This window comes from Astatotilapia calliptera, chromosome 16 (assembly GCF_964374335.1).
Source record: "Astatotilapia calliptera chromosome 16, fAstCal68.1, whole genome shotgun sequence".
Classification (NCBI taxonomy): domain Eukaryota; kingdom Metazoa; phylum Chordata; class Actinopteri; order Cichliformes; family Cichlidae; genus Astatotilapia; species Astatotilapia calliptera.
In genome coordinates, this window is record NC_137437.1 from 14,074,453 (window position 1) to 14,099,426 (window position 24,974).

General features: G+C 41.9%; 2 protein-coding genes across 23 annotated transcripts in view; both read left to right on the forward strand.

Annotated features, from left to right (window-relative positions):
* lmo7a (LIM domain 7a) overlaps window positions 1–24,974 on the forward strand; it is a 48,266-nt gene that overhangs the window by 5,580 nt on the left and 17,712 nt on the right. For 20 of the 22 annotated variants that reach the window (XM_080290577.1, XM_080290581.1, XM_080290591.1 and 17 more), the window contains exons 3-9: window positions 2,453–2,523; window positions 4,742–4,811; window positions 10,633–10,739; window positions 17,976–18,006; window positions 18,915–19,028; window positions 19,940–20,162; window positions 20,735–20,984. In XM_080290577.1, the coding sequence (XP_080146703.1) occupies window positions 2,453–2,523; window positions 4,742–4,811; window positions 10,633–10,739; window positions 17,976–18,006; window positions 18,915–19,028; window positions 19,940–20,162; window positions 20,735–20,984 (866 nt within the window). Of the gene's footprint in view, window positions 1–2,452; window positions 2,524–4,741; window positions 4,812–10,632; window positions 10,740–14,775; window positions 14,865–17,975; window positions 18,007–18,705; window positions 18,828–18,914; window positions 19,029–19,939; window positions 20,163–20,734; window positions 20,985–24,974 lie in introns of those variants that run through there. The other 2 variants (XM_080290594.1, XM_080290595.1) reach the window with 2 other exon arrangements.
* Window positions 22,789–24,369, forward strand: LOC113008387 (LIM domain only protein 7-like). Its single transcript, XM_026145761.2, has one exon. It carries the CDS (start codon window positions 23,139–23,141, stop codon window positions 23,982–23,984), a length of 846 nt encoding a protein of 281 aa, XP_026001546.2. The 5' UTR covers window positions 22,789–23,138; the 3' UTR covers window positions 23,985–24,369.

A 24,974-nucleotide genomic window follows, 5' to 3' on the forward strand; every position in this document is an offset into this window, starting at 1 on the left:
GTGTTTGTGTCTACATGTCTGTAGCTTTGCATATCTGCGTGCTGGTTTCGTGTTCTCAGTGTCTGGTTCTGATTGTATTTTGGTCAATGAAAGAGGAGCAGGCCAAGATCTCAGTGTATTATGTAAACAAAACATGTATTTCCCAAACAGCAGCACAATCACATATGCAGAATGGCTTCCTCCTACTAGTGTGAGAACCTTAATCTTTATTCATCTATTACACCATGGTCTAATACTTTTGGAATGATGGGTATTTGAGGCTTTGGGCATCTCAGCTTACCTAGGGTGTGTTTTGGGGTGTAGCACAATCTGTTGGCAAGGAATAATAGTGGCATCCAGCCAGTCTCTATAATTGTTTCTGTTTCTCCTGTCATCCTAAAAATGTTTGCCTGTACTTAACTATAGTAGTAATTGTCCCAGCTTTTGTTCCTTTCTGTGGGACAAAGGAAGTCAGACAAAAGGCTTGGAACAAGGAACATCTGATCAATCAGTCAGCGAGACTCGTCCAACGTGTTTTTGCTTTCTGTGAGAGTGCGTGCATTTATGTTTTGGCTCATGCCAGCTGCACCCACCAGTATTATTCTTGTAGTTCAATGTGTCAGCTCACCCTCCCTCTTGGTGATTTAAGTTACAGTAATGTGCAAAGGTCTTGAATCAGCCTCCGTTTCTTTATATTTTGCTGGAAAAATGTAAATAGCTGTAGCAATTTATCAAAGCACGTCCAAACATACATGGAAATACCGTATATAAGGCAAAAACAGACTTGGTTTAATTCTATTTTACAATTTGGCTTCTTGAACTTTGGCCTTCCATTGAAACCAGTTCTGATGAGGATTCAGTGAAAAGTAGATGGATCATCTGAAGGGTCAGATGTGTTTCTCAGGTTATTTTAGAAAGCCTGGAAACTATTGCTCAAGACCTCTTAAAAAAAGTGTTTTACAGTGTGCATGCTCCCACAGTAAAAAAAAAAAAATACTATGAGGTTGCCATTGTAGTCATAACCTCTGCCAGAGAGGATAGCACTGCTTTTTGTTTCAACTCTTCAGGGATTGCTTAAAAACTGAGCACAATGTGTGGGAACGTTAGGCCACTGGCAAAGAAACACTTAATTTAAAAAGTCCTTTCTGCTTTGGAAAATAGAGGAGGATATTTTTGTCCAGTTGTTTTTACTTGTCCTGCAGTGCACTTACCACATTGCAAAAGTTCTATGAATACATGTATAATTGTCTAATGTGTTTTGATGTACATGCAAATTAAAAAAAAAAAAATTCCACAATCCTGATACCAGAAAGGTTGGGATGCTGTGCAAAAAGTAAATAGAAACAGAAACCTTACAATGGTAAACTGCATACTACATCTATTACAGCAGTATGGCTTCATAGTAGAAGAGTCCAGGTGCTGCACTGGCCTGCCTACAGTGCAGACGTTTCACCAACTGAAAACATTTAGAGCACCAGATCCAGGAAGATCCAGGGCTCTTGAACGGCTAGAATCCTGTGTCAGACAATAATGGGACAACATTCCTCTCCCAAAAGTTCAGCATCTGGTTTCCTCGGTTCCCAGATGTTTACAGACTGTTGATAAAAGAAAAGCGGATGCTACATAGTGGTAAACGTGGCCCTGTCCTAACTTTTTTTTTTAAGACATGTTGCTGCCATTCAATTTAAAATGAGTTAGTATTTCTCTTAAAATGGTACATCTCCGTTAAAAATATTTGACATGTTGTTGTGAATAAAATGTGATTTTATTAAAATGGCATTCATTGCATTCTGTTTTTATTTACATTTTACACAGCAAATAAACCATGTGGAATTGGGGTTATAACACATAAAAAAGCTATTATTGGAAGTTCAGAATGCATTAATGAAAAGCTACAACAAGCAGATACAAAATATAATTAGTGTTATGTTTAAAATCAAGGATGCAAATGTGCATGAGTTTAAATGCATAAGGCTGCACGACATGCGTGCGGTGTGTTTGTCTGCGTAATGGCTCTTGGTGTTCCTGCAGCGGTGGTTTTAGATCATGGGAAAGGCATGAGGCTATAACAAAGTGCTGTGTTCCTCCCGTACTCCAGATGCTGCCATAGCTTTGTGGTTCAGGCAGTCTGACTCCAGCACAGTTTTAGCACAGCTCTCCGGTTTACCAGCAGCTTTTGGCATTAAAGTGAGAAGACATGAGGTACTTGTGAGCTCCTGAGGAATACCTGAAGAACTGTGCACGGCTCTCTCCCCGCAGAGACAGCGTAGGAACTCGAGAGGAAATACCTCTGACTTCCTCTGCTACTGTTCTCAACATCCTACCTTTCTTCTCCAGGCTCTCCACCCTATTTCACACATATAACACCCCACCCCCCCTCACCTCCCGCCTCCTCTCCTCATCCAACCCTGATTGCTCTGTTATGTTTTGTTTTTTTTGTATCACTTTTTTTCCTCTTTTTTTTTTCCCCCAGGCAGTAACGAAGAAAAAATTTGGGAGCAAGGACTTCCGATCTGCGCTGGAGAATGGCGTTCTTCTGTGTGAGTAAGTACTCTGCTTTTCCCAGGCACCTCTCGTAAGCCACTCATTCATAAGGAATCCCTCCGCTCTCCTTCAGGTCTGCGCACCGACGTAAGTGTTACTGATGTTTCCCAGGCAGACCCCCTGCTGGGTCACTGTTTGTTTGTTAGTCACATGAAGTGAGCCTGTGTTTTGAGACAGCACAATAGTGACTCTATTATGTAGTTATTTGATGTTTTCTTTGTCAGCTCTTTCCCCTGTGGTCTTGTTTGAGAATATGAAATGTGATCTATTTCAATAGGAGCTGTGTTGTGTGTTTGACAGATGTTACAGATCTGTGGATCGGGCAGAGCGCCATCGTTACTTTAATGAGAGCTGTGTGAGAAGCTGTGTAGTGAATGGAAAGAGCTCCAGCTGAAACCGCACTGGAGAATCAGGGCACCCCGCTTTCTCATTAGCATGGGTACATCGACGGGTACATACATTTTTGATGAGTTGGAGGAACAAATTTATCTGTCCGGGACTGGCTTGTGTGTTCATTCACTAACTGCTCTTCTTAGAGTTGTGGGTTTGTGGCTTTTTCTCAGATTAGGGCTCTGTGTGTGAGGGCTAGCCTCATGTCCCTTCATGTGTCTGCTTGTGGGCAGCACTGCTAAATGGGCACATCACTGATGTGATTTGCTCGGATCAGCAGGAAGCCGTAATTACCAGCAGGCCATGCAGAATCTTCCACACTCTATTGGCATTGGTTCAGAGAAGAAGCCGTTCATTCTGCTGATTTGATCCTGACTCGTCTGTTTGCCTGATGTCAGAGAACTACACGGACACTCTCACTCACGGGCTGTCTGTTTTCTCAACACAAGGAAGAGGAAGACAGATTAAAATCGCTTTCACCTAGCAACGCTGCCTCCCTTCCCATTGTGTTTTGGTTATCGGAGTTTCTCGCTTGGAAAAGAATGTTTTGCGTGGATCGCAGACATGTTTATATCCTACTTCACTTAAAGTGTGTGTTATCTCGTAACGTTCCATTGTTTCATGCTAAATGAGTAATGTGAACCCAAATGGCCCTTTGCATTCTTTCTTTACATCTATTGTGAGCCCATGCTAAGCCTTATACCAGTCCATCCGCTCCCAGCCCGCAGAGTAAACAAATTATTTTGCCTCATGTTGAGCTTTTAATGTGTTATTTTTCTTTAATCAAGCAGTGGGGGTTGTAGTCACACCTTTTTATTGCTTTGGATTACATTTTATAGGGATTTTTATTAATCAGTCATGCAGAATAATAAAACCAACTGCACAGTATTGCATAGTTTCATGCTTACCCCCACATGGATCATCTGTGGGTGTCTCTTACTCTCTGGCACTGGGATGTTTGCTAATAATTCGAATGAACAGTCAGCTTGGAAGTTTGGAGATCTGGTAAACACCCTTTGCTCTTGGTAGAGGTTCTCAGCAGTTTGTGCAGCATGGTTATAACAAAGCTGGGGGAGACCACTTCCTTTGAGGAGTGCACCTGTCAAAGTAACATCCATATAAATTGCAAGGTTTTCTAGCTGAAAACTGAATTTAAGCTAGATGCTCAGTATTCCTCAGTTGACCTGTCAGTCATGTTAATGTAGCTCCCTGGTATATAAAGCATATGATCTTTATATTAAGTAGTAATGAATATAGGATTTAGTAGCAGTCTGCAGTCCTTGTACTTTGAGTATATTTGATTGCAAAATATTCTATAATTTAAACCGTGAAAGGAAGACTTTTTAAACGGGAAGCATGACTTGTAAATACCTCTAACAGAATAATTTTACTGTGTGGTAGTTCTTTTTTTTCCGACCAGATCTCTGAGGCACAATAAACTATGGTCATCTTATGAAGCCTTTAGTCCAGTTGGTCAAGCTGTTTGTTTTTTTTCTGCCTTGGGTGTTTGGTTAACACCAGAAATCCACCATCTATCTTACTTACTGTTTTCTGAGGCTGATTCAAGGTTTGTTTGGGGTTGTTTCAGTGTTGGAGGGTATATTTTAGGAGCAGTGTGCCTGGTGTGTTTACATCACGGTTGCAGCAGTGGCGATTTGCTAAACTGAAGCCAGGTGGCTACCATTAAACAAAGTCGTAAACACACAACACTAAGACTTTGCAACACATTTTATTCGTTCCCTCGCACTTAAAGCAGGCTAGCCAATAACCAACTCCTTTCACTCACCGTCTCCCTTCCCCTCGTCCTCTCCCTCTCTTTTGCTCACAGACTGATTAACAAGATCAAGCCTGGTGTTGTCAAGAGGGTTAACAGACTGCCTACTCCTATTGCTGGACTGGTAAGTTTTTCCCCCTTATTGTTTAGTCTCAATCTTATTGTATTTAAAAGCTGTACTCAGACATATCCTTTAAATACAATAAGAGCTCATCTTTATTTTGATCATAGTTTTGTCTCTCGTTATTGCATTTTTTGGGGGGGATAATTTCTATTGTAGAAATAGTAGTGGGTGTCTTAGATTGGGTGGAGCAGTGTGAGGTGTAGCAGGCAGCAGCAGAGTTTTTGCTCAGTGACTTGTCGCTCCACGTATCCTTCCACGCTATTAAGTTCAATGAACGTGAAGCTGGTTGAAATGCCGCCGGTTCATTTGGTTGCATCATAAATACGGGGACGGCCGTGCTGAAGGCTGTGTTCAATCAAAACCATTACAGACAAAAGGTCTTTGTGTTGACATGATGATTACAGTTTTGATTGAGTGATAGAATGTTAGACGGGGCCAGATTTGGGGTTTAAAACCAAGCGGCAACCTGCAGAGCAGAAAAACTGAACGCTGAAGTTCAAGAAGCTCCTTTAACGGCCATGTGACGCTGGCTCCAAGAGTCAGTCAATCCCCACAAACCCTCAAGTTTAAAGTTGCAACAGAAATAAACATGTCTTTAGAGTGGTGCAAAAACATCTGTTGTCTCTATGGCTAATTTCGTCCCTCGTGACGACACGACAGAGGATACATTTTTAGAAAACTCATCTGTTTCAGTTGCATTAAGATGTAAATTCAATCTTTGCATCAAATTTAGTATTAAGGAGAAATATGGACGTCCCTTAAAAACCAAATTGACATTAGCATTAAGTATTGGCGTTTTGTCCAGATATACCTGCACTATAAAGTAGGATTTGGGCTTATCCAGGTGATTTCAAGGTTCAAAATAGATCATAGGTGTCAAACTCTGGCCCGCGGGCCAGATTTGGCCCGCAGCCTAATTACATTTGGCCCGCGAATTACTATTACTATTAGAGCGGGCCTACTGGTATTATACAGCTAATATATATATTATTTAGTATTAAGCTTTGCTTGTTCCATATTCAGTTTTTCAGCAAAATGTGTTTTAGTCCATAAGAAAAGATTCATTCTTATATCTGGAGGAATAAATATATTTCAATAAATATTAATGTTAGCCCGCGACTTTGTTCCAGTTTTGAATTTTGGCCCACTGTGTATTTGAGTTTGACACCCCTGAAATAGATTGTTAGTAGAATGAAGATGACTGACCTCTTACCGGGGTGCACCAACATCGCAAGTTATCCTTCGGGCCTTACCTGCTCTGCAGCAGGTTATGTTCGAGATCAGAGATCAGCAGGTATAAAATCTCCACCTACTGACCAAAATGACATCACCATTCCTGGAAGAAAGCTCGGAAAGAAGTGTGATCACTTAGCTTCATTGCTGATCTTACGGTAAGTGAGGCCAGATCATGGAAAGATATCCTGGGTTTGTTTAACTTGCTTTGTAGTACAGGGCCCAGGTCCATTTTCAAAGACAAAAACAGTAAGCCAGTGGCTTGTGTCTTTGGTTATACCAATCTTTGGTACAGTCTATGCTAAATACCTGTTTTTGAATCAGTCGGCCTGGTACTGTTGTCACATTTCAGCTGAGATCTTTTGGGCCTGGCTGGTTTAGCTAACATGGATGTTTTGGGAGCGTCTGCAAACAACTTCTAGGGTAGGTTTAAAAACCTACCTTAAACCCATCCCTCAGCATCTCTCTGTTGTGGGAGTAATTGGGACCAGCTGTCTAGTGGAATTATAGAGAATCCCAACCCTAGCTGAAGCAGAGGGAGTTCATGTGTGTCTATGGGCTCTGCTGACAAGACAGTGACAAGTTAGCAGTGAAATAAGCAGTCTGTAAACAACAAACATGCGCCATCATATAGGCATTTTGACGTAAATCAAATTTCCTGCCAGTTTGTTTTGGACTACTACTGACAGAGCTGGCCGGGCACCTGCTGAGGTAATAAGTTTCTCCTCCATCTGAAGCATTTGTGTGGTATTTCCGAGACCTGGACATAAACCTGAAACCACCTGATCATAAATTCTCTCGCAAATGTGAAGGCTTCTGGTTGGCTCGAGGCTATCAGTGACTGCCAACCACATGGAGAAAAGTGGAAAGTTCTCCAGACGAACATTACTCAGTCTCACTGATGCGAGAATATATTTCCTCTCCAAGTACTCTCACTTTTTCCCCCTATCTCGCGTCTCTTTTAATAGCAATAAGTGTGGTCTTTGGTGGTGTTGTTGTTGTTGGTGGTGGTGGAGGGAGGTGGTTTTTTAGTTGGAAGTTTGCTATTTTCTGAACATTTCTGTGTTTGCCCATTCATCTTCTGTTACACAACTTAGAAATATAGATCTGGAAGAAAAGCCAGAAGCAGTGGACAAAGAGCAAGAGTAACACTATTTTTCTTTTGTTTCTTTTTTCATTTTGCAGAGTAGATACAGCATGATTTGAATCATTTTGTTCCTTGCAAACGTGCCTCATTACCACTCAAATATGAGTATTTTCAACTTTTAGACTTATAAGTGGGGTTTGAGATTTGCTATCTGTGGGATTGTCAGTACTCTAAATCAATACCAGCCTCAAGTTTGGGCAGAGCAAAAAAGACCAAAGAAGGAACGAAGGAGAGAGAGAAAAACAGTAAATCTCCAGTTTTGCAGAATATTTAGCAACATTGGCTCCAGTCTCTGGCCTATTCTTTGCTTTCACTTGTGTCCAGGGGAATGTTTCTCATGTCAGCAAACTCCTCTGACTGTTGCTGAGTGAGATGTGGGTTTGGGCCATGGAAGCCCGGTTCAAGCCTGGTTCTGCTTTTACCAGTGCTTAGCAGGAAGGCGGCAGTTGTGTGGTTGGGCAGCGAACTGCACGAATGTGGGCCTGGATCTGAGGCCCACTGGGGCAAAGCCAGAGGGAGGGAGTTAAGGATGACTCCATCTGCCCACTAAAGTGCAGACCATAAATACACCGTAATTGGCATGTCAGTGGCTGCTCCAGCACACACCAACTCCTTGGTGAGTTGAGGTAGTTGGGAGAGGATGGAGAGGATAAACAGTTTCAGTGGCCTTTAGGGTGTCTTTACTCATCTAAATGTGTAATTGTCTGTGCAATGAACGGTATTTGACCATGTTTTGTTACTGTGTTTGCGTTGTATGCGTGCATGTTATGACTGGATCCGACTTTTGAGACGTGTGGGCCCTTTATTGAGCCCGTTTGAGGAGAGACGGTATTTCAAGTATTCAATCTCCTCTTGGTTTATTGTCACAGGTTTTGAAACTGTGTAGCCTGATATTTTAATCATAACTTTCCTTGTTCTTTAAAGCACTGGAAGGGGTCAGTTGAGGGGAATTATTGTAGACAAAGAGAGCAGTGAAAGAAATGGCGTGGCCATAATGCGACCAGAAGGGATGAAGAAGCTTTCCGTTTCTTGGAGCGAAGTGCTTAAATCAGGATCCTCGAGTTTGCATGAGAGGATTAGAGGCTGCTGGATGGGTACAGCATATTTAGCAGGATTATATGCAGGCACAAGTCAGCATAAAATTCCTTCAACATCATTATCTCTGCATGTTCTGGGACTGATCTATTGGGGGGGGGCGGGGGCTTTTAGTTTGTTCATAATGCTCTTTGTAGTTAATTAACATACCAAAAGATATAGAACTAGAATTTTATTTGCCTTAATCCCATTTTCTGGGATTGAGTGGGATATATGTTATGAGATCTGCACGTTAACAGTTTAGCATATAAAGTACTGAATAACATTACCAGTTAACTTATTATAACAAATATAGTCACTATTTAGATAATGGACACAGATTACAAACTCAGTTCCTTCTATAGTTAGTTTTGGATGCCACTTTAGTTAATTAAGGCTAAGTAAAGGGATCATGCTAACAGACTCAGTTATCGCTGAATAATTTCTCTAAAGAGATTTTACATATGAATATGTTCATATATGCAACAAAATTGTTGTTTGCACAAATATTCTGGTTTCCATCTGTAGTCTGTTCGTAGGCTTAGTTTTATTGTCCAGTCACTTTTTAGGAGGCTTTGGATGGGCTGATGGGTTACCAGGTTGTATGATGAATAAAGCTGTGTTTCATAATTCATGCCACTGCAGATATTTGCTGCATTTGAAAAAACACCATGATACTTCTCAAACTTTAACCGAATTAGACATTTTCCTGGGAAACAAATAAAATATTAACAATTCCTCACTTCACTGTTGAAAACATGATCTGGGCTGTGTTACACTTCCTTTAAACCATATTTATTGTCTCGTCTTTAAACATAATTTGTAATGCAAGTTTTTAAAATTCCAATCTAACATTCAGAGTGTCTGTACTTGAAAGCTGTCTTGTTGTTTGCCTCACCCTAGTGAGGCAAATTAAAGCAGCTAAAAGTATGCTTTGTTTTTTCTGAAAGGTACATGTTGTACCAATCAGTAACACAAAATGACATGACATTCAACAAGGCCTGTGCATTTTTTTTCTTCTTGAAAACAGACATTGCTGCAGAGTTTTCAAAAAATAGTTTTTGGCCCTATGAGTGGTCCAAGGCAAGCGCCATCTGATTGCATTATATTCAACAGAAAGACGACATCACAATAGCTTAAATCTCAAGTAGTGATCAACTCACACTTAATCAATGTAGATGGAAGATAAAAAGCACCAAAGGCCCTATCTGTCCCTTTAAGCAGCCAGAATCAGTGTTATCTCCTGAGTTACTCAGTCGTATTCGTCACGATATCTCAGTCTGGGAGATTGTGCTATTCTGTACCTCTTGCATACAGTAGGTGAAGTGCTGATGTATGACTTGTAATGGTTGTAGCCTATAAAGCCCATCAAAGTACTGCAGAGGGACAGGCAAAACTGTTAGCTCACATCCACTGGGAGGCGAACTCTCTTCCTCCATTTGCTAATAAGCATGTTTGCCATTTAAATATAGAACTAGCTACCCCTTAATTATTTCAGCCCATGTTGAAACCATGTATGATTACATGAAAGCCCTCATAAGCAGTGCTGTCCCAATGGGAAGTGCAGCCTTACAAACAGGACAGTTGGGATTACAACTGGAAAAGTCACGAGACCGGAAAAGAATGGTGCTTGTGTGGTTGATTTGCTTGAAATGTCTGAGTTGTGTGTATATGTTTGGAGCAAAATGTATTTTTGCTTTCCTGCATCATGCCCACACACCTGTCCAAATCGTGTACGTACACGCAAACCGTAAAGTGATTGACACAATGTACGGGGGAAACAAAAAAAAAAAGCAGTCCTTCCACTCCCATGTCCTCTGAAGAATCGCTTCAGGGAAATATTTATCCGTTTCTGTCACCCGACTTAAGGTTTCATAGCAACCTAATGTCTCAAAAATACACCACCACCCCACAGATTCCACAGGTATTCTCGAATAAAGGGCTTGGCACAGAGGGGAGGGGACAGTTTCAGGGTGTGAGAAAAGAGTGCAACAGGCAGCGTGCTGCCGCGTGCGTCACTTTTGCTCTCCAGCTCCTGGCTGGGTGGGACTTGTGCAAACCTCTGATGTCATTCTTCCTGGTTTGGCTGTTTTCCCTACCCTAACGCAACCCACAGGTGGCTCTGCTGCTGTCACTCAGCTCTTGTCAGGCTGCCTCCTCCCCCCACCCACTGCATGTGTGTTTGTGTCCTGCCATGGGTCACTTCTTATTTGCTACGCACATGCTCCTCCCAATCCACTTCTGCTCTGTGACATGAACTTTGGAAGCAATCACTTGTAGGTTGTGTCCCTGCCACTGAATTCCTGAGTGATTATTCTTTGCCTCTAAAGGTGGACAGACCTCATCCCTGCTTTGTTCTTTACCCAGGACAACCTTAACGTCTTCCTCAAGGCCTGCGGGAAGCTTGGACTAAAGGAAGCGCAGCTCTTTCACCCCGGAGATCTTCAAGACTTGTCCTCAAGAGTCACAGTCAAGTAAGTTTTAAGCTTTCAGAGCATTGGCACAAACACTTTGATGCCTGTACTCATCATTCACAGACCTGTGATGCAATCATGCAAGAGACAAAAGCCGAGACCCACTCGTGTTTTTGCTTCTTCCTTGATTGAATCAACTTAATCTCCCACAGAGAGGCTGAATGATTCATTGTAGCTTTCACAGATACTGTAAGGGACATGGGTTCTCATGTGAGCCACGATTCAAGCTGCTGTTAAAAAAAGGTCAACTCTATTTTCAGTACATATTTTCTCCTGCTGTTATACACCTGCCGAGGTACATGAGTTTCTTTAAAGTGTGGGAGATCCAACTGTTGATTTAAAAAAAAAAAACACAGTAGTAAGAATGTGTAATCTGATTGTAAAGTATCAGGTCAAATTAATTTCCATTCAATACAAATGTCATGATTCCGGTTGCAAAATCCTAGTCGTGACAGTAACTGAGCACTTACTGGTGCAGGGTATAGATTTTAAAGACTCGTCGTTGCGATTGTTAATTAAAGAGAAGCCTCGCGCATTATCAGTACCCTGCTGCTGTGTTTATTAGTTTTTTCACACAGTTGCTTTTGTGTCAGTTGAATGCCCCGCCAGAGAAGCGCGCGGTATGTTGAACAACCTGTTCATCTTTCGCACAGGTGTGCCTTCAGGGGGAAGCGAAGCAGGGCTCGGCGTACTGTCCATCCTCTGTGGCACCCTCTCTGTGCTGCGCAAGCATTTAAAAAAAGTGCTTTAACAGCAATACCTGCAGGTCGTTAAGCTTGACGCAGATAAGCCCTTATTAGCAAATACATCACTTTGGGTGACAAAATAATCCATGGTGAAGGTGTAAAAATGCAGCATGTATATTCAGAGGGGCTTCACCTCTTTGTGTTTCACTTAATGTAAACACAAAGTAGCCCTTAATTTGGGGTGTTCCTTCGAGATGTTGCATTTTTCCCATAATTCACCTAAGCGGTTTTTCGCCACCGCTGACAGCTATTGTCGAAACCACGTAAATCAAAAAGGCATACATGCAGACAGGTGTACTGTAAAGTGGTATATGGGCTTTAAACAAACAAATCTGCCTACCTTTTATGAAGACACACCCTCACCTCTACACCAGAGAACAAGCTGCCTTAAGATATCTTTGCCTGTCACTCTCATAAAGATAATTCTGTGATACGTCTTACACCATGCTCTCAGTCACTTCCTTCATTACATAACTTTTCCCATGATGCTAGTGGTAAATTTCGTGCGACAGTAACAAGCTGGAGAAACGATACTCATGCAGTGATAGCTGACTAAAAGTCACTCTAGCATATTAGCAGCTGACTCTGTCACGCAGACATATAATAAAAAGTATACTTCTTAGAGTATACTTGAGCTCAGCTCTTTGCCGCCTTGTCCATCTGCGTGCTGGGGTTTTGTAAGACTGTTCTCGCTATCCTATTTTTAGCATCTGGGGTCACTTTGAGAAGCAGGACTGATTGGAATGGTATCAGGACACCAGTAAAGGAGCTTTTTATAGTTTGCAGCCTCCCCTTGCTTGTGGTCTTCATAGTACACCTGCGTGTGTTTGTGTTTGTATATATTCAGTTACACATTCTTGAGTGCACGAGTCATTCCTGCTCTTAAATTCAGCAGGTTTTAATTATGCCCAGAATTCTTTTTATGCAAGAAGGAATAAAATTTGGCCTGCTGGGTAAAAATTTCGCTTGCAGCATTTCTGACTTACAAAGAGAGAGAGCGCGCACCAGGAGTAACATGAGGATATCTTCCCAAACAAGGCTGCATACAAGCAGCCAATGGTTTTATGGTGCTGGTGCTTATCAGAGGCTAAGCAAATGAGGCACTGAGAGCTCACACACACACACAGAGCGAGGGAGAGAAAGTTGTCTCTATCAGCTGTCTTTACCCCTGGTGTTTGTCCAACCTCCACTCCCTTAAACCCAGTCTGACAGGTGCTTCGCTCAGCTTCACTGTTTTTTGCTGTTCAGCAGCAATTAGGTTGTTATTCTGTCTCTTGGTTGCTCTGTGTTGCTTTCACTTGCAGATAAACCAGACGTTTATTTTTAAATTTTTTTGCCATTTAGATTTAAACTTTCCCATTTTGCATTAGTTACCTGAAATGTTTTGCAGCAGAAAGATGAAGCAGAATGAACTGACTGATATATAAAACGAAACTGAAATGACAAATCGAGTTTTCTATTTGTTAGCAGACCAAGAAATTCTCTGCAACGTGTTTTTGCTGATCAGTCGTCTAGGCTGAAATGTCCTCGGCATCCAGTTTGACAAATAGATGTAAGGTGCTTAAAATACAGTTATTAACAAGGCACAGTGACAGTTTGCATGACGCCGCACACAAGGAAGGCTTTATTTAATTCGTGCCCGCCCGCATTACGATCACCATAAAAGCGTATTGGATGTTTGGCCTGACCTTTGAGCTTTGCAATTGTAGTACTGGTTCTAGCACGTTCAGTGCTGTATTGCATTGTGTTATGAAACCTTTTTTATGATAATGACTTTTATCAGTCACAAACACAATGTCAAAAAGTGTTAATAGGCATCACAAACTGTTGTGATACAGATACTGAAAGATAAGAGGGGACAGTGTCCTGCCTCGTATCGTCCACGTGTTAAACCGAAGCCAAGTTACTGTTTCTTAAGCACGTAGTACCAGACTGAATCTGATTCATGATCGCAAACTGTGATTCACATCTATTTATGACCAGCTATCAACTGTCCACAGGATGAGGCTGAGGATTAATCATTCCCTCCAAAAGCGCACTATTCAAAATTAGCTACATCCTGTGGACTATTAGATCCGATATAGAAATTCAGCAGCATTGCTACGACGCGGTTGTGTACATGTCCCAAACATAACCAGCAGAAAATAACTTGCTTCAAATATATAAGCTTGGCTTAGAGGGGGTTTTTTTCACTCAAAAGTTAGGATTTTTTAAAATAAGAAAAAAGTTGTTTGTTGATTTTTGTTTAAATTGAACTTAAAATGAAAATTTATTTAAATCCGTTTTATAAGGCCCTAAGGATTTAGAGATTGTTCAATGAGTTTCAGCCCGTCCATAAACCATAGTTTTATGATGATGCCTTTGCTAGCCTACATGTATTTAAGTGCTTTCTGAATGCACAACGTTTATAGTGGAATTTGCAAATTGCTCTCGCTGTTGTGATCGCTTTGCTCTGTGACTTCCAGTAACTGACAGAATAAGTCCCCCACAGAGAGGGGTCCAAAGTCTCATTTGTTTTCCACTGTTTGATTAAGCAAATTATTGACTGCTCTGCAACCCAAAAAAAGAGAGAAAACAACTGCACAAGATTGACAGGTGCATTGTCCTCTGAGGAATGTTAATAGCTTCTTCTAAATAATCAATAAGCATTGTGACCTCTGTGTGTATTTTCTTATGCAATGGCATAAGAAACCACATATTTGAAGGAAAGTGTTGTTTCCCAGAGAAATGTGTACAGATTACATAGCTTGTTATCAGAATTTCTTCACCACCAGTGTGTATTGTACCCCATTCTGTGTGTACTGTGGTAGTACTTTGAAGCTCACTGTGAAAATCTGAATGTTTGGAACTCGGGGCAAAGGAGTCAGACGCAGTGCCCGGTGTGTTGTTGTTTCGGGTGTGGTTCAGCGAGCTGGAACTGCACCTTCTGGTTCCATAGTATAATATATGGCAATGCCATCACTGTTTGTCACAGCGTTGCGTGAACCGTGGGCAGATTGGGAAACCAAACGAGCGATGATGCTGAGAGGCCAATAAAGTTTCTACACCACTGACACAGCCCTGGCTGTAAAAGGGCAACACAAGGGTTATATTTGTGCCCTGTAGTTAACTTGGAGAGAGAAATACCAGCCTCACCCTGTTTCCTCGCTCACAAAGGCTGCAGTGTGCCTGATAAGTACGACACAATGATGTCTGACACTGTTTCACCCACAGCTGATTCCTCTATTTTAACTCTCCTTGTGTCTGTCTTTTTTTCTTTTTTGGGGGGGGTACTGCTGGGGATTGTCTGGGTCTGTATTTAAATCTCAAAGAACATAGATGAATGCTGTTACATGTGGATTTATGGATTGCGGCTGAGCAAGTAATCTTCATTGCAGAGGTATGCTCTCTGATTGCGCTTTCACACCCACTAATTTAGCTTTGGTGTTTGGTTTGAGAGGTCGAGCTGGTTTGATGTCGTTATTGGCTGTAAACAGACTGATACTAGAGACAGATACAGGTTGGAATACATTTATCTGTAGATTTTATTATTATCTACTTAGTCTATCGTTCTGCCTCTGTTACAACACAGGGAAGTGATTGAATTAGATAATTTCCTTTGCTCTCTCTTAGAAAGTTATTTGTGTAACATTTGAATATTTGTGTTTCTTCAGTTTATCTGACTTCTTTCTGCCCTTTTGTCTCCTTTTTCTCAATTTTGGCAGCATTTACTATTCGACTCCTTTAGGTCAAATTAAAGTAGCTGATAGTAATAGCTGAAACTGTGCCATGTAAATAAAAACATCTTGTTGGGGAAAAACTAATTTTGATTTGGTTGTAGAGGTAGAGGCTTGTGTTTATCTTTCCAATGGCTGTGTAGTAGACGTTGCTGACTTGCCTACGTGTTGTCTTGGGTACTTGTGTGCGGCGCAAGTTTAAAGAACGCCGTCTGAAGTGATGAGGGATTGGTCGTTACGTGTTCTTTGCCTTGGCCAAAAGTGTGGTGGTGCAAAAGTCTGTGTAAACATGTAGCAAATAACACTTGTGAATGATAAGACTGTCTTATAATTTTGTCAAGCTTGATGGTTTCCTGTCAGAGCTTTGTTTGCTCACTGTATAGCATGTATAGTTTTTCATAGGACCATAAACCAATCCTATATGACTTCCTGAATAACCTCTTTTTACCTCTTTTGACACACAAGAAGACACTTGCATATATTTTAGCAGCCACGATACATATAAAAAAAGAAGCATAAAACACAAATGTTTGTTTTTTTTCCCCCCTTGAAACCTAATAAATCACAATAAACTGATTATACTACTTTAGAGTATCTTTTTCCTAGCTTGTACTTTCTGTTTAGAACTGGTGTGCATCAGACTCCAGCAGTGTCCGTGCTCAATCATATGAGTACTCAGCTGATTCTAACAAGCTACAGCAAAATCCCGAGGTTCCAGAGAACTAGAAATAGCCCCATTTTATCTTCTCTGCTCGTGTATAAATGGGCATTACGAGAAATGCTGGTAGTTTTGGTATACAACGCCCACTTTTTTGGACCTGGCTGCCGCTGCTATAATCTTAGACTTTGTGCCCATGTTCCAAGCCACACAAGGGCATTTTTTTTTATCCATCTCTTTTACTGGGGCCATAAATATTTCTCAGTGTTCCAAACTGGTAAATGTCCATTTCAGTTTGCAGTGTTGGCAAATCAGCATTTTGGAAACCCCTGGTGTGAGATGACGCTTGCTAGTGGGAAAGTTGATCAGCTTCCCATCCAGCTGTTTGTGGTGAAAGAAGTGTTAGAACCTTTAGATAGGTAAAAGTACCGGCGGCAGTGGAAAAATACTCGAGCAGAAGTACAGAAGCATTGTCAGCAACATACTGTTTATCATAATAAATACAGAGTTTTACACCATATGCCATTCCTGACATAAACTAGGGAGTGTGAGGAGTATACCAGCTTGTGACTTCAGGAAGCTTTCTCCTCCTAGTCTTGCTCATATGCATGTAAGGCATATGAGTCTTTACCTTACAATATAAAGGCGACTATTGATGAGAATTGGTGCTATATAAGTAAAACTGAATTGAATGGAATTAAATAGCCGTTAAATAAAAAGGTGTTTGTAGAGCACAAGCGGAGCTACTTCTTCCACATGCAGTGTGGTACTATAGTTCATGGGTCTCTTTCAGAGGAAGAAATTGAAAGTTTATGATGATGAACTTGACAGAAAGTGGGTTTTTTTTTTTTTTTTAGTAATTTCATAAGTTACTGGGTATGTACTCTTGAACAGTTCATTCAATATATCTGATTCCATGAAAAGGGGAGGTCACTCAGATGAATATGCAACATCTGACATTGGCTTGTTTGGAAACTACCTGTTTAAGTCCTACATGGTGCTTTTGTTGTAAAAAAAAAATGTTTTCAATGTAAAATCTTAAGAATAACCAAATATATTAAATACATTCAGAGTACAATAATAAAAAGTACAGTATTTTCTCTCAGTATCTCTGTACTCTGCAGTGTACTTCAGAACAGCATTTACATGTTTATTTTTAGCTCTTATTTCTCTACTGAGCAATTCAGTTGTTCCTTTCTGTCCTTTGGCCTGAAAAATATGGATTCAAATATCCGTCCTTGCTTTGTTTCCTTTATCTGAACCCAGCAAACCCATAGAAGCCTAAACATTTCTGGTTTTAGGTACTGATGTACAGCATCATCATTGTCTTGGCAGGTTTATTGGTTACATTGCATGCATGGCATGCATGGAAAAAGTCTCGCTGTAACCCAAGTTCTCATTGTTAGACAGAGGTGTGTTTGCCTGTGGTATTACAAAGATGCAGAAATGTGCAACGTGAACAGGAGATGTAAAGCAGACTGTAAATCTTCTCGTGAAATCATTATGGTTACTGTTTATGATGCATTTCTGTTTGCCAACATCTCTAGACAGACATTAAGGTCATGATAGGTGACAAGTACACAGACTACCAAGGGTAATAGGCTGCAGCTTGAGACTGTGAGTTTTGTTTGGTTTCACAGGAGCTTCCAGTTTCCTGGGAAAGTTGGCTTACTGACACAGTTTGACTCTGAATCCCCAGAAATATGAGTGAAATATTAAACAGAGCCTTGTTTGGTGATAAATTAGCAGCTGCTGGGCTTATCTTTATTCCACATCGTGACCAAGAACCCATTTATGTCCCTAAAGTTTAACTAAATGATAGCGCAATTGCTCAGATGTTGCGATTAGCTTGAAATTAGGTGCTCAGATGTGACACGGATTGTTAAGCCTCAACATTTTACTTCATGGCTTTTCCCCCCACAAATATGTGTTTGTTTTTCTCACCGCCTTTTGTGTGAGAGCGAGGCTGGCAATAGTCTGGATTGTGCTCTCAGTTTCCAGCTCTTTCACTACCCGACACATAAACTCAACAACGATGCTCTGTGTTTTTTTTGTTTTGTTTTGTTTTTTACTTTCATCTTCTCTCATACACATGAACCTTCTGTTTTTCTCCCAGGGATCAAGAGACCAGCAGGAGGCTGAAAAATGTGAGTGTTTTTTTTTATTTATTTTTTATTTTATTTTATATATTTTATTCATTTTCAGATATTTTACAACTGGCTTATAGAATCCCATAATAGTTTGTCATTATAAATATTTATTCCAATGCAAAGATAATGCCACATAGAGCTTTATTGCTCATATTTTTGGAAGGTTAGACAAAGGAGGAAGAAACTGAGAGACTCGCGTGATAATGCTTCACAGATTCACAATTTGAATGTATTGATTAGACATTTAAAGTCTTAACTCCACAGGTCACAAGAATGCCATAACCTCCTACACTTAACCTCCTTTAATGAGGGTCATGCAAGGAGATAGGTAAACCTCTCCTCCTTATTTTATTTAGGTGCAATGCCGAAAAACAGCTACTGCAATTTATTTGCATCTACAGAATAAATTGAGGAAAAAAATGACAAATGATCACCTCATAACTTTAAAATTTTAAATTCATTAAGAATGTATACATGTTCACTAGAGGATGTTTGCCCCTTTTTATGTAAAAAAAAAAAAAGTCAACACCAACCGTGATAACTTTCTGACATAAAAAACCAAAGCGCTGACACGCCACTTTAAACGGTATCATGTGTAATGGGGTTATAGCTTTGTTGGTTTACTGTTTGCCTTAGTGCACCAGTCTCCTGTCCAGCATATAAATGCACAGACAAACAACAACAGAGTATTCTGGATGAGCCTGGAAATTAGAGCATGGCTCTAGGTGATCTGACCCTCATCAAAGCAGGGCTGCAACTATCATAACAATCGACTGCTTTAGCACTGCACAGCACATTGATCCCTGACATTTGTACAGGTAAAGCTGTAGTGATAACCTGATGTATAGATATAGGTTTCTCATAAAAATAATGAAGGTATAATCTCTTTTGTTTTCTCTTTCCAGGTATTGATCACCATTTACTGGTTAGGTAGAAGAGCTCAGTGTGACTGCTTCTATGATGGACCTTACTTGAACTTCAAGGCATTTGAGGGTTTATTGGGCACAGCACTATACAAGGTAAATTCCCAGAAGTGTGTTCTCTCTATCTCATTCATGAAACACGAGCTGAATTTCCTTGTGGACAGCAGAAATGGCAGGACTAGAAATCCTCTTCTATAGCCGCTGTCTTGTTACTGTATCCTCCCTGGTATGAAGACTATGAGGCAGAAGAATGACAGCAATAGGCCGAGGGGGACGCAGTGTGCTAGCCACGAAAACCAAAGCTACGTAGAGTCATAAAAGACCCGATCCCTTGACTCAACTATTTTAATGTTGTTTACAACATGCTGTTCGCATAGTTTTGCAAGTGAAAATAGCCACGTCTTTTCTTGAAGAAGCCTCGTTTCCGCCCGTGCCTGTGCCAGTGTTGAATTTGGCGCTTTGCTTTCACATAGATTTATAGGTTGGTGTGCAAGACCTCTCCACCGATTTTCAGTAATAGCAGTGGGATGCAGCGTATTTTGTACGTTTAGCCACGATAATCCAAGTTCAGTGGCGCAGGGTTAGGCTGAGTTTGCTTTGCGGACTCGCATTGTCTGGTAGGATTTGGCAGATTACAGATGTGAAAATCATTTTCTCTTTAAAGTGGTTGACAAGTTTTTGCTCGTCTGGGGCTTGCTTATGCGTTTATGTGCGATGACATTCTTTTCACGCAGTAAACACAGCCGTCGAGGGCGTGCGAATCGTGACACTGTTTATTTTGACAAAGATGGGAGAGAAGAGAAAACAGTGAAGTTATCCCATTTAAATGGCACTCCTTTATATATGGTATGGAAGCGTATGCTTATAGTAACTTTGTCTGCGAGAATGAGAGGCCAGACAAAACAGACCACTCACTCTCTACCTGGGAGATCTCACCACACACACAGTGGAGATAAATATTGTAATTGGCACCCTATTATCTGAATGTTTTTGTGTGTGTGTGAAAGGCTCTGCAGGATTCTTCCAGTCAGAAAAGCAGCAACGTCCGAGACAGCGGTTTTGGAGACAATTGGTACTCTGAGCGAGAGGAGCTCTCCCATCTGAGAGGAGGAGGAGGAGGAGGTGGTGGTGGTAGACACAGGAGGGACGACTCCCTGGACAGCTTGGATTCGTTGGGTTCCCGACCCCACAGCATCTCATCTGACACCACTCTTAAAGGCAGCAGCGAGGGTAGGAGACATCATTTCATTTCCATCCACATCTTGGTGACAAATTTCGTCTTTCTTTTTATCTTCCTAAAGCTAATTATTTGTCAGGACACAGCGTGACATTAGAGAGTGGTTCTCACGCTTTTCGCTTGTTTGTTCTCAAATTGTCTCTCTGCTTGAATATTTATAATCCAGCTCATCTGTGTAGAAACTCAAATATTTGTGAACAGGGAAGACACACTGCCTCAGAACCACAGAGTTGACACCCATTTGTGAAAACAAATGCCTATTGCCACCTAGTGGTATGCTTTTGAAAGTGAATACCAACATGTGATGATATTGACTTAAAGAAGGGGAAACTGCTGGCAGATGATCTCAGAGCAGTTCCTCCATGCACAGTGGAGGTCAGTGAGACATTCCACAGCCGTCCACACCGGCCTGTAAATGAGGAGGCCTCTGTCCCCACACCCTGCACCCCTCTGTTACTCATCCAAAGTCACGCCAAAACACACAATATACTCCTCTCGCTCTTTTCTCTGTTCTCCCACTTTCTTCCCTAATCCTTACACCTGTTTTTCCTCTTTCATGGTCCAGGTTGTTGTAGCGATACCGAGGCAGACTCTGTCTTCAAGATGACCGAGAACAAGGACAATCTCAGCTACCGCCGGTCGGCAGTCGTCGCACCGAAAACCACCACGCAGTTTAACCAGTTCCTGCCCACTAAAGACAAAGCTTCTGGCTACGTGCCTGCTCCACTAAGGAAGAAACGGGCCGAACGTAATGAGGACAACCGGCGCAGCTGGGCCAGCAGCAGTTTCGCAGAGGATGAAAGCTCTCTCACCAGGTAGCACAACAATCCATGCACATTGTTCTGTTTGAAGGTGCTCTTTCTCATCTGAGCTGTTTTTTATTCCTCTTACCTTTTGGTTATTATAACAAAAGATATCTTGACTCCATGTTCGTGCTTCAAAGGCTTGAAGTTTACTCGGTAGCTCTTTGTTTCTCCTTTCTCATCGCTGTGTTGTCTATGAATGGCCGATGGTGTTGTCTCTCATTTTTGTTGTGGAATGACTGCCTTGGTGAAATAAGGGTGTCCCCTGGCTGCTACGGAGACAGTCAAGTATCCCAGAGTGCCTTCTCTGACGCGCATCTCCAGTGGGCCCGCGAGTATGAAAGTGGCAGTGACTCGGACACAGACCGACCGGACCCCGATCTCGTTCTGGATGACCTGGCCAGTAGGCGCTTCCACAGCCCCTCCCCTGCTCCTCCCACCAACTTCGCCTTACCCATCAGTCCTCAGGTTGGGGGACGGGTGGCTGGAGGCAGGGGGGACACCTTGCCCAAGGTCACTATAACTCCCACTGTTGTCCCTCAACAAAACGTGGCCTGCCTCAGGTCAGAGAACATGAAGCAACGGCGTGACTTTGATGTGCCTGCTTGATAAAAGCAAACAAGAATGCTTTTCTTACCCTCAGTTTGCATGGTTAGTTGTAACCATGAGCAGTGGCTTTTTGTCATAGTGTGCTGCCTCTAACAATTTTGCAGTCTTCAGTTTGGTGCTTTTGTTCAAAGAGCTTTGCGTTTTTAAAGATATAGCATGCCCTCATTTGCTTCTTTTCAGCTTGGAGGAGTGATTTGAGTTGGCAGGACAAGTCCACAAATCAATTTTTGCCTCCCAGCTTGACGTTGAGCTTGCATTGGTTTGATATTCCTTGCGTCATTTCATTTGCGGTTGTTGTGATGGACAAATATATATATATCCTTTTTTTTTTTTGGTGTGACCTGTGTGCCAAAAAATAAGGTTTTGACACTTGTGGTTGGCTGTCTCTCTTGAGCAGCAGCAGCAGCATCAGCAGAGGGGAAATGCAACCCCCCCGGCACGGTTCAGTGAGGGTGGACCACCGCCGAGGCGTGTCCACTGACAGCTTGTTCAGGGAGGTATATGACGACTCTGAGGATGAGGATGATGAGGTGGGCTATGCTGACCCTGTCCAAGATGATCTCTATGCCCGTAAGATGGGTATCAAACCTCTGCCTACAAGTAGTGTATCTTATGACAAGTTCTTACCCAAATTCTGGACACCAGAAGAAGACATTCACATTCAGAAGATCAAACTGGGCTCTCAGAGGAGACCCTGGTACAAGAAGATACAAGGCTTCAGGTGTGTGAGGGCATACATTTATACTCATATATACACAATCCTTTCTTTCTTCCTATCTATAGCTTGATTTTGCTGACCTTAAATAACTGCATGGCAATCTAACCTTTCAGATTAGAAATCTGTGATTCTGTGGTTCACTGTTTTCCAGATTCCAGCCTATATTTCCTTTAACTTTTCCTACCGTTGTTTCTTCTCTAATTTCATCCACCTTTTGTCTTCCTCTGTCCTTTCTTCTTTCGTCGGCTGTAGCCATAAGAAGTCAGGCTCTTCGTCAGATGACTCAGACTGTGACATCAGCCCCTGGCTCTCCTCCGCCCCCTCTCCCTCTGGCCCATCTCCCTCTCATACCCGCACACACGAGGCTTCAGCTCACACCACCCTTGTTGTGGGGAAAAGGTCGATACAGCTGCATGATTGTGATGATGCTGGAATATTTTAAAGCATCCAGATTTTTATAAGAAAATATAACTGACTCCTGTTGGGGCTCTGTTTCTGACGAGCTCCTGGAAAATAATACTAATGATAAAATGTATCCTCAGGCGACGGGAGCAGCCCTAACATGCTTTATAATGTAGTTTGCTTCCTTTGACCTTAGTGGAAATAGGCTGTGTCAATATTAATCTATTTATATTACAGCCTATTCAAGCCTAGACTTTTTCCTTTTTCTTTTTTCCTTTTTTTTTTTTTTTGTAGAAAGCAGCATTGCAGTTTGATTTCCTAACAGTGTGACTGTAAAATCCACATTTGATCAACTTCTGTTTGAATCAAATGTCACCACTGTGGCTGCTTGTTGTATCTTTTCCTCCTTTTTTTGCTCTTTGATCCGATTCACACGCATGCACTCACCACCTCTCTGTCCTTTTCTCTCCTTCTGCCTACTCTGCAGTCCTCATGTTCAACCACACACTCCTCCACAGCATCCCAAGTCCCCTCTCTTAGAGACCCCCCCACTGGTGTTTGCCCCTGTGGACCCCACCTCAGGTCCCAGACTGGTGAAAGGGGAGAAGTGGATGCTCCTGGGGCGCCAAGACCCCCGGGAGCCCCCGGACCCCATTGATTATGAAAGTATTTGCCCGGACTTGGAGAATGATGACATGTTTGCCAGGCGAACCCTTGCCTTCCAGTCCAACACAAACTTGGCTAAACTGAAGACTCTGCTGACTTGCAGACATCGCCGCTGCACCTCTGAGCCGCAGCTCAACATTGTCACCCAGAAACCCGTTTGTGGAGGCGCCGAGGAAACTGAGTTCCCAGACATTGAGCAGGACGATGTGGTGTTTCGTAGGGAGAAAACCCAGCAGGCACAGCAACAGCGACCACTCTCAGGAGCACCTGACAACTATGCCCCGATGCCCATCCCAGAGCCTTGGGCACTGCCTCCTGACCTCAAGTCCAGACTCCTCTGCCCCCCATGTCCCCTGACTCATAAAGCAGCAATACCGAACCTGAATGAAGTTGATAAGGAGACCCGTCCTGAAACGGATGACATGCTAATTCGAAAGTTCAGAATCTGTTCTGATCAGAGCCAGAGCTCCGCTTCATCAGCCAGTCAGAAAACCCCTTCAGTGCCTTCTTCCTGTAGCAAAGAGGACCTGCAGAAGTGGCAGGCAATCAGGGAAGCTAGTCAGTTAAGACATAAGAAAAGGCTTTTGGTGGAAAGGCTAGCTGCTCTGAAGCTGTAAAGGAAAAAAAAGATTGACGTAAGAGTGGCTGTAGACTTTTTTCCTGCATGTTTGTCTTGTTGTTTCTGTGCCATTTCAGACTTTCAGTAATTTTTGTTTGATACTGAATTGTTCTGTTCTGGCTGAGATTTGATTTAAAGTCCTTCACAGTCAGCGAGGCGAGTTTTACACAGTTAAATGCTTGTTTCTTGATCAGACATGGGTATTTCAAAGTAAGAGTGAAGAAAATGTGGTGAAATTAACCACAACAGCAGCTTAGAACTTGTTCTAAATGTTTGTTGTTCCCTCAGAGTTGAGTGCTTGATGTGGTCAATTTTACTTCTCAAACTCATGGCGTGTAAAGACTGAGACATTACCTGCACAATAAACCAACCAAGATTGTGTATTTTGAGTTGTGATGCATTGATTTTTTTAAAAACCATAATGATTTGGTGTATCATTTGCGAAACAGCCCTGAAAAGAAATCTGCCTTTCATCTTTTCTTATCTGACAGTTTACCTACATATGGGAATTAAAACATTCATGCTTAATAAAAGGAAAAAGCAACTTGTGAGTAACTGCGCTGATTCTTTTTTTAAACCCGCGAGTGCTCAAGCAGAGTAGAAAAGTGCAATATGGGAATTTAAAGTCCAACCTGACCTGAGCATAGTGTTGCTTTTACTCAGCACAAGGAACTTTATACAGGTCCGTGAAACTCAGAGAGCAGCAGAAAGGGTGGAAAGGTTGAATGCTGAGAAGTATCCAAACATAACATCCCCAACACTCTAACTGCACCAGTCCAACAAATTAAATATAGTCGTGTCTGTTGCGCCAACAAGAAGCACTATAGAAATTCCTCACAGCTCTGAAAGACGATGTGACTCATGCCCATAGTAACTTGAACACAAATCTTCACTGTACTGTTTGCACATGAGCGGACACACAAAAGCACACACACAGCAACCGTTTAACCTGAATTAAGCCCATTTGGATGGATGGATTTGGGGTCTG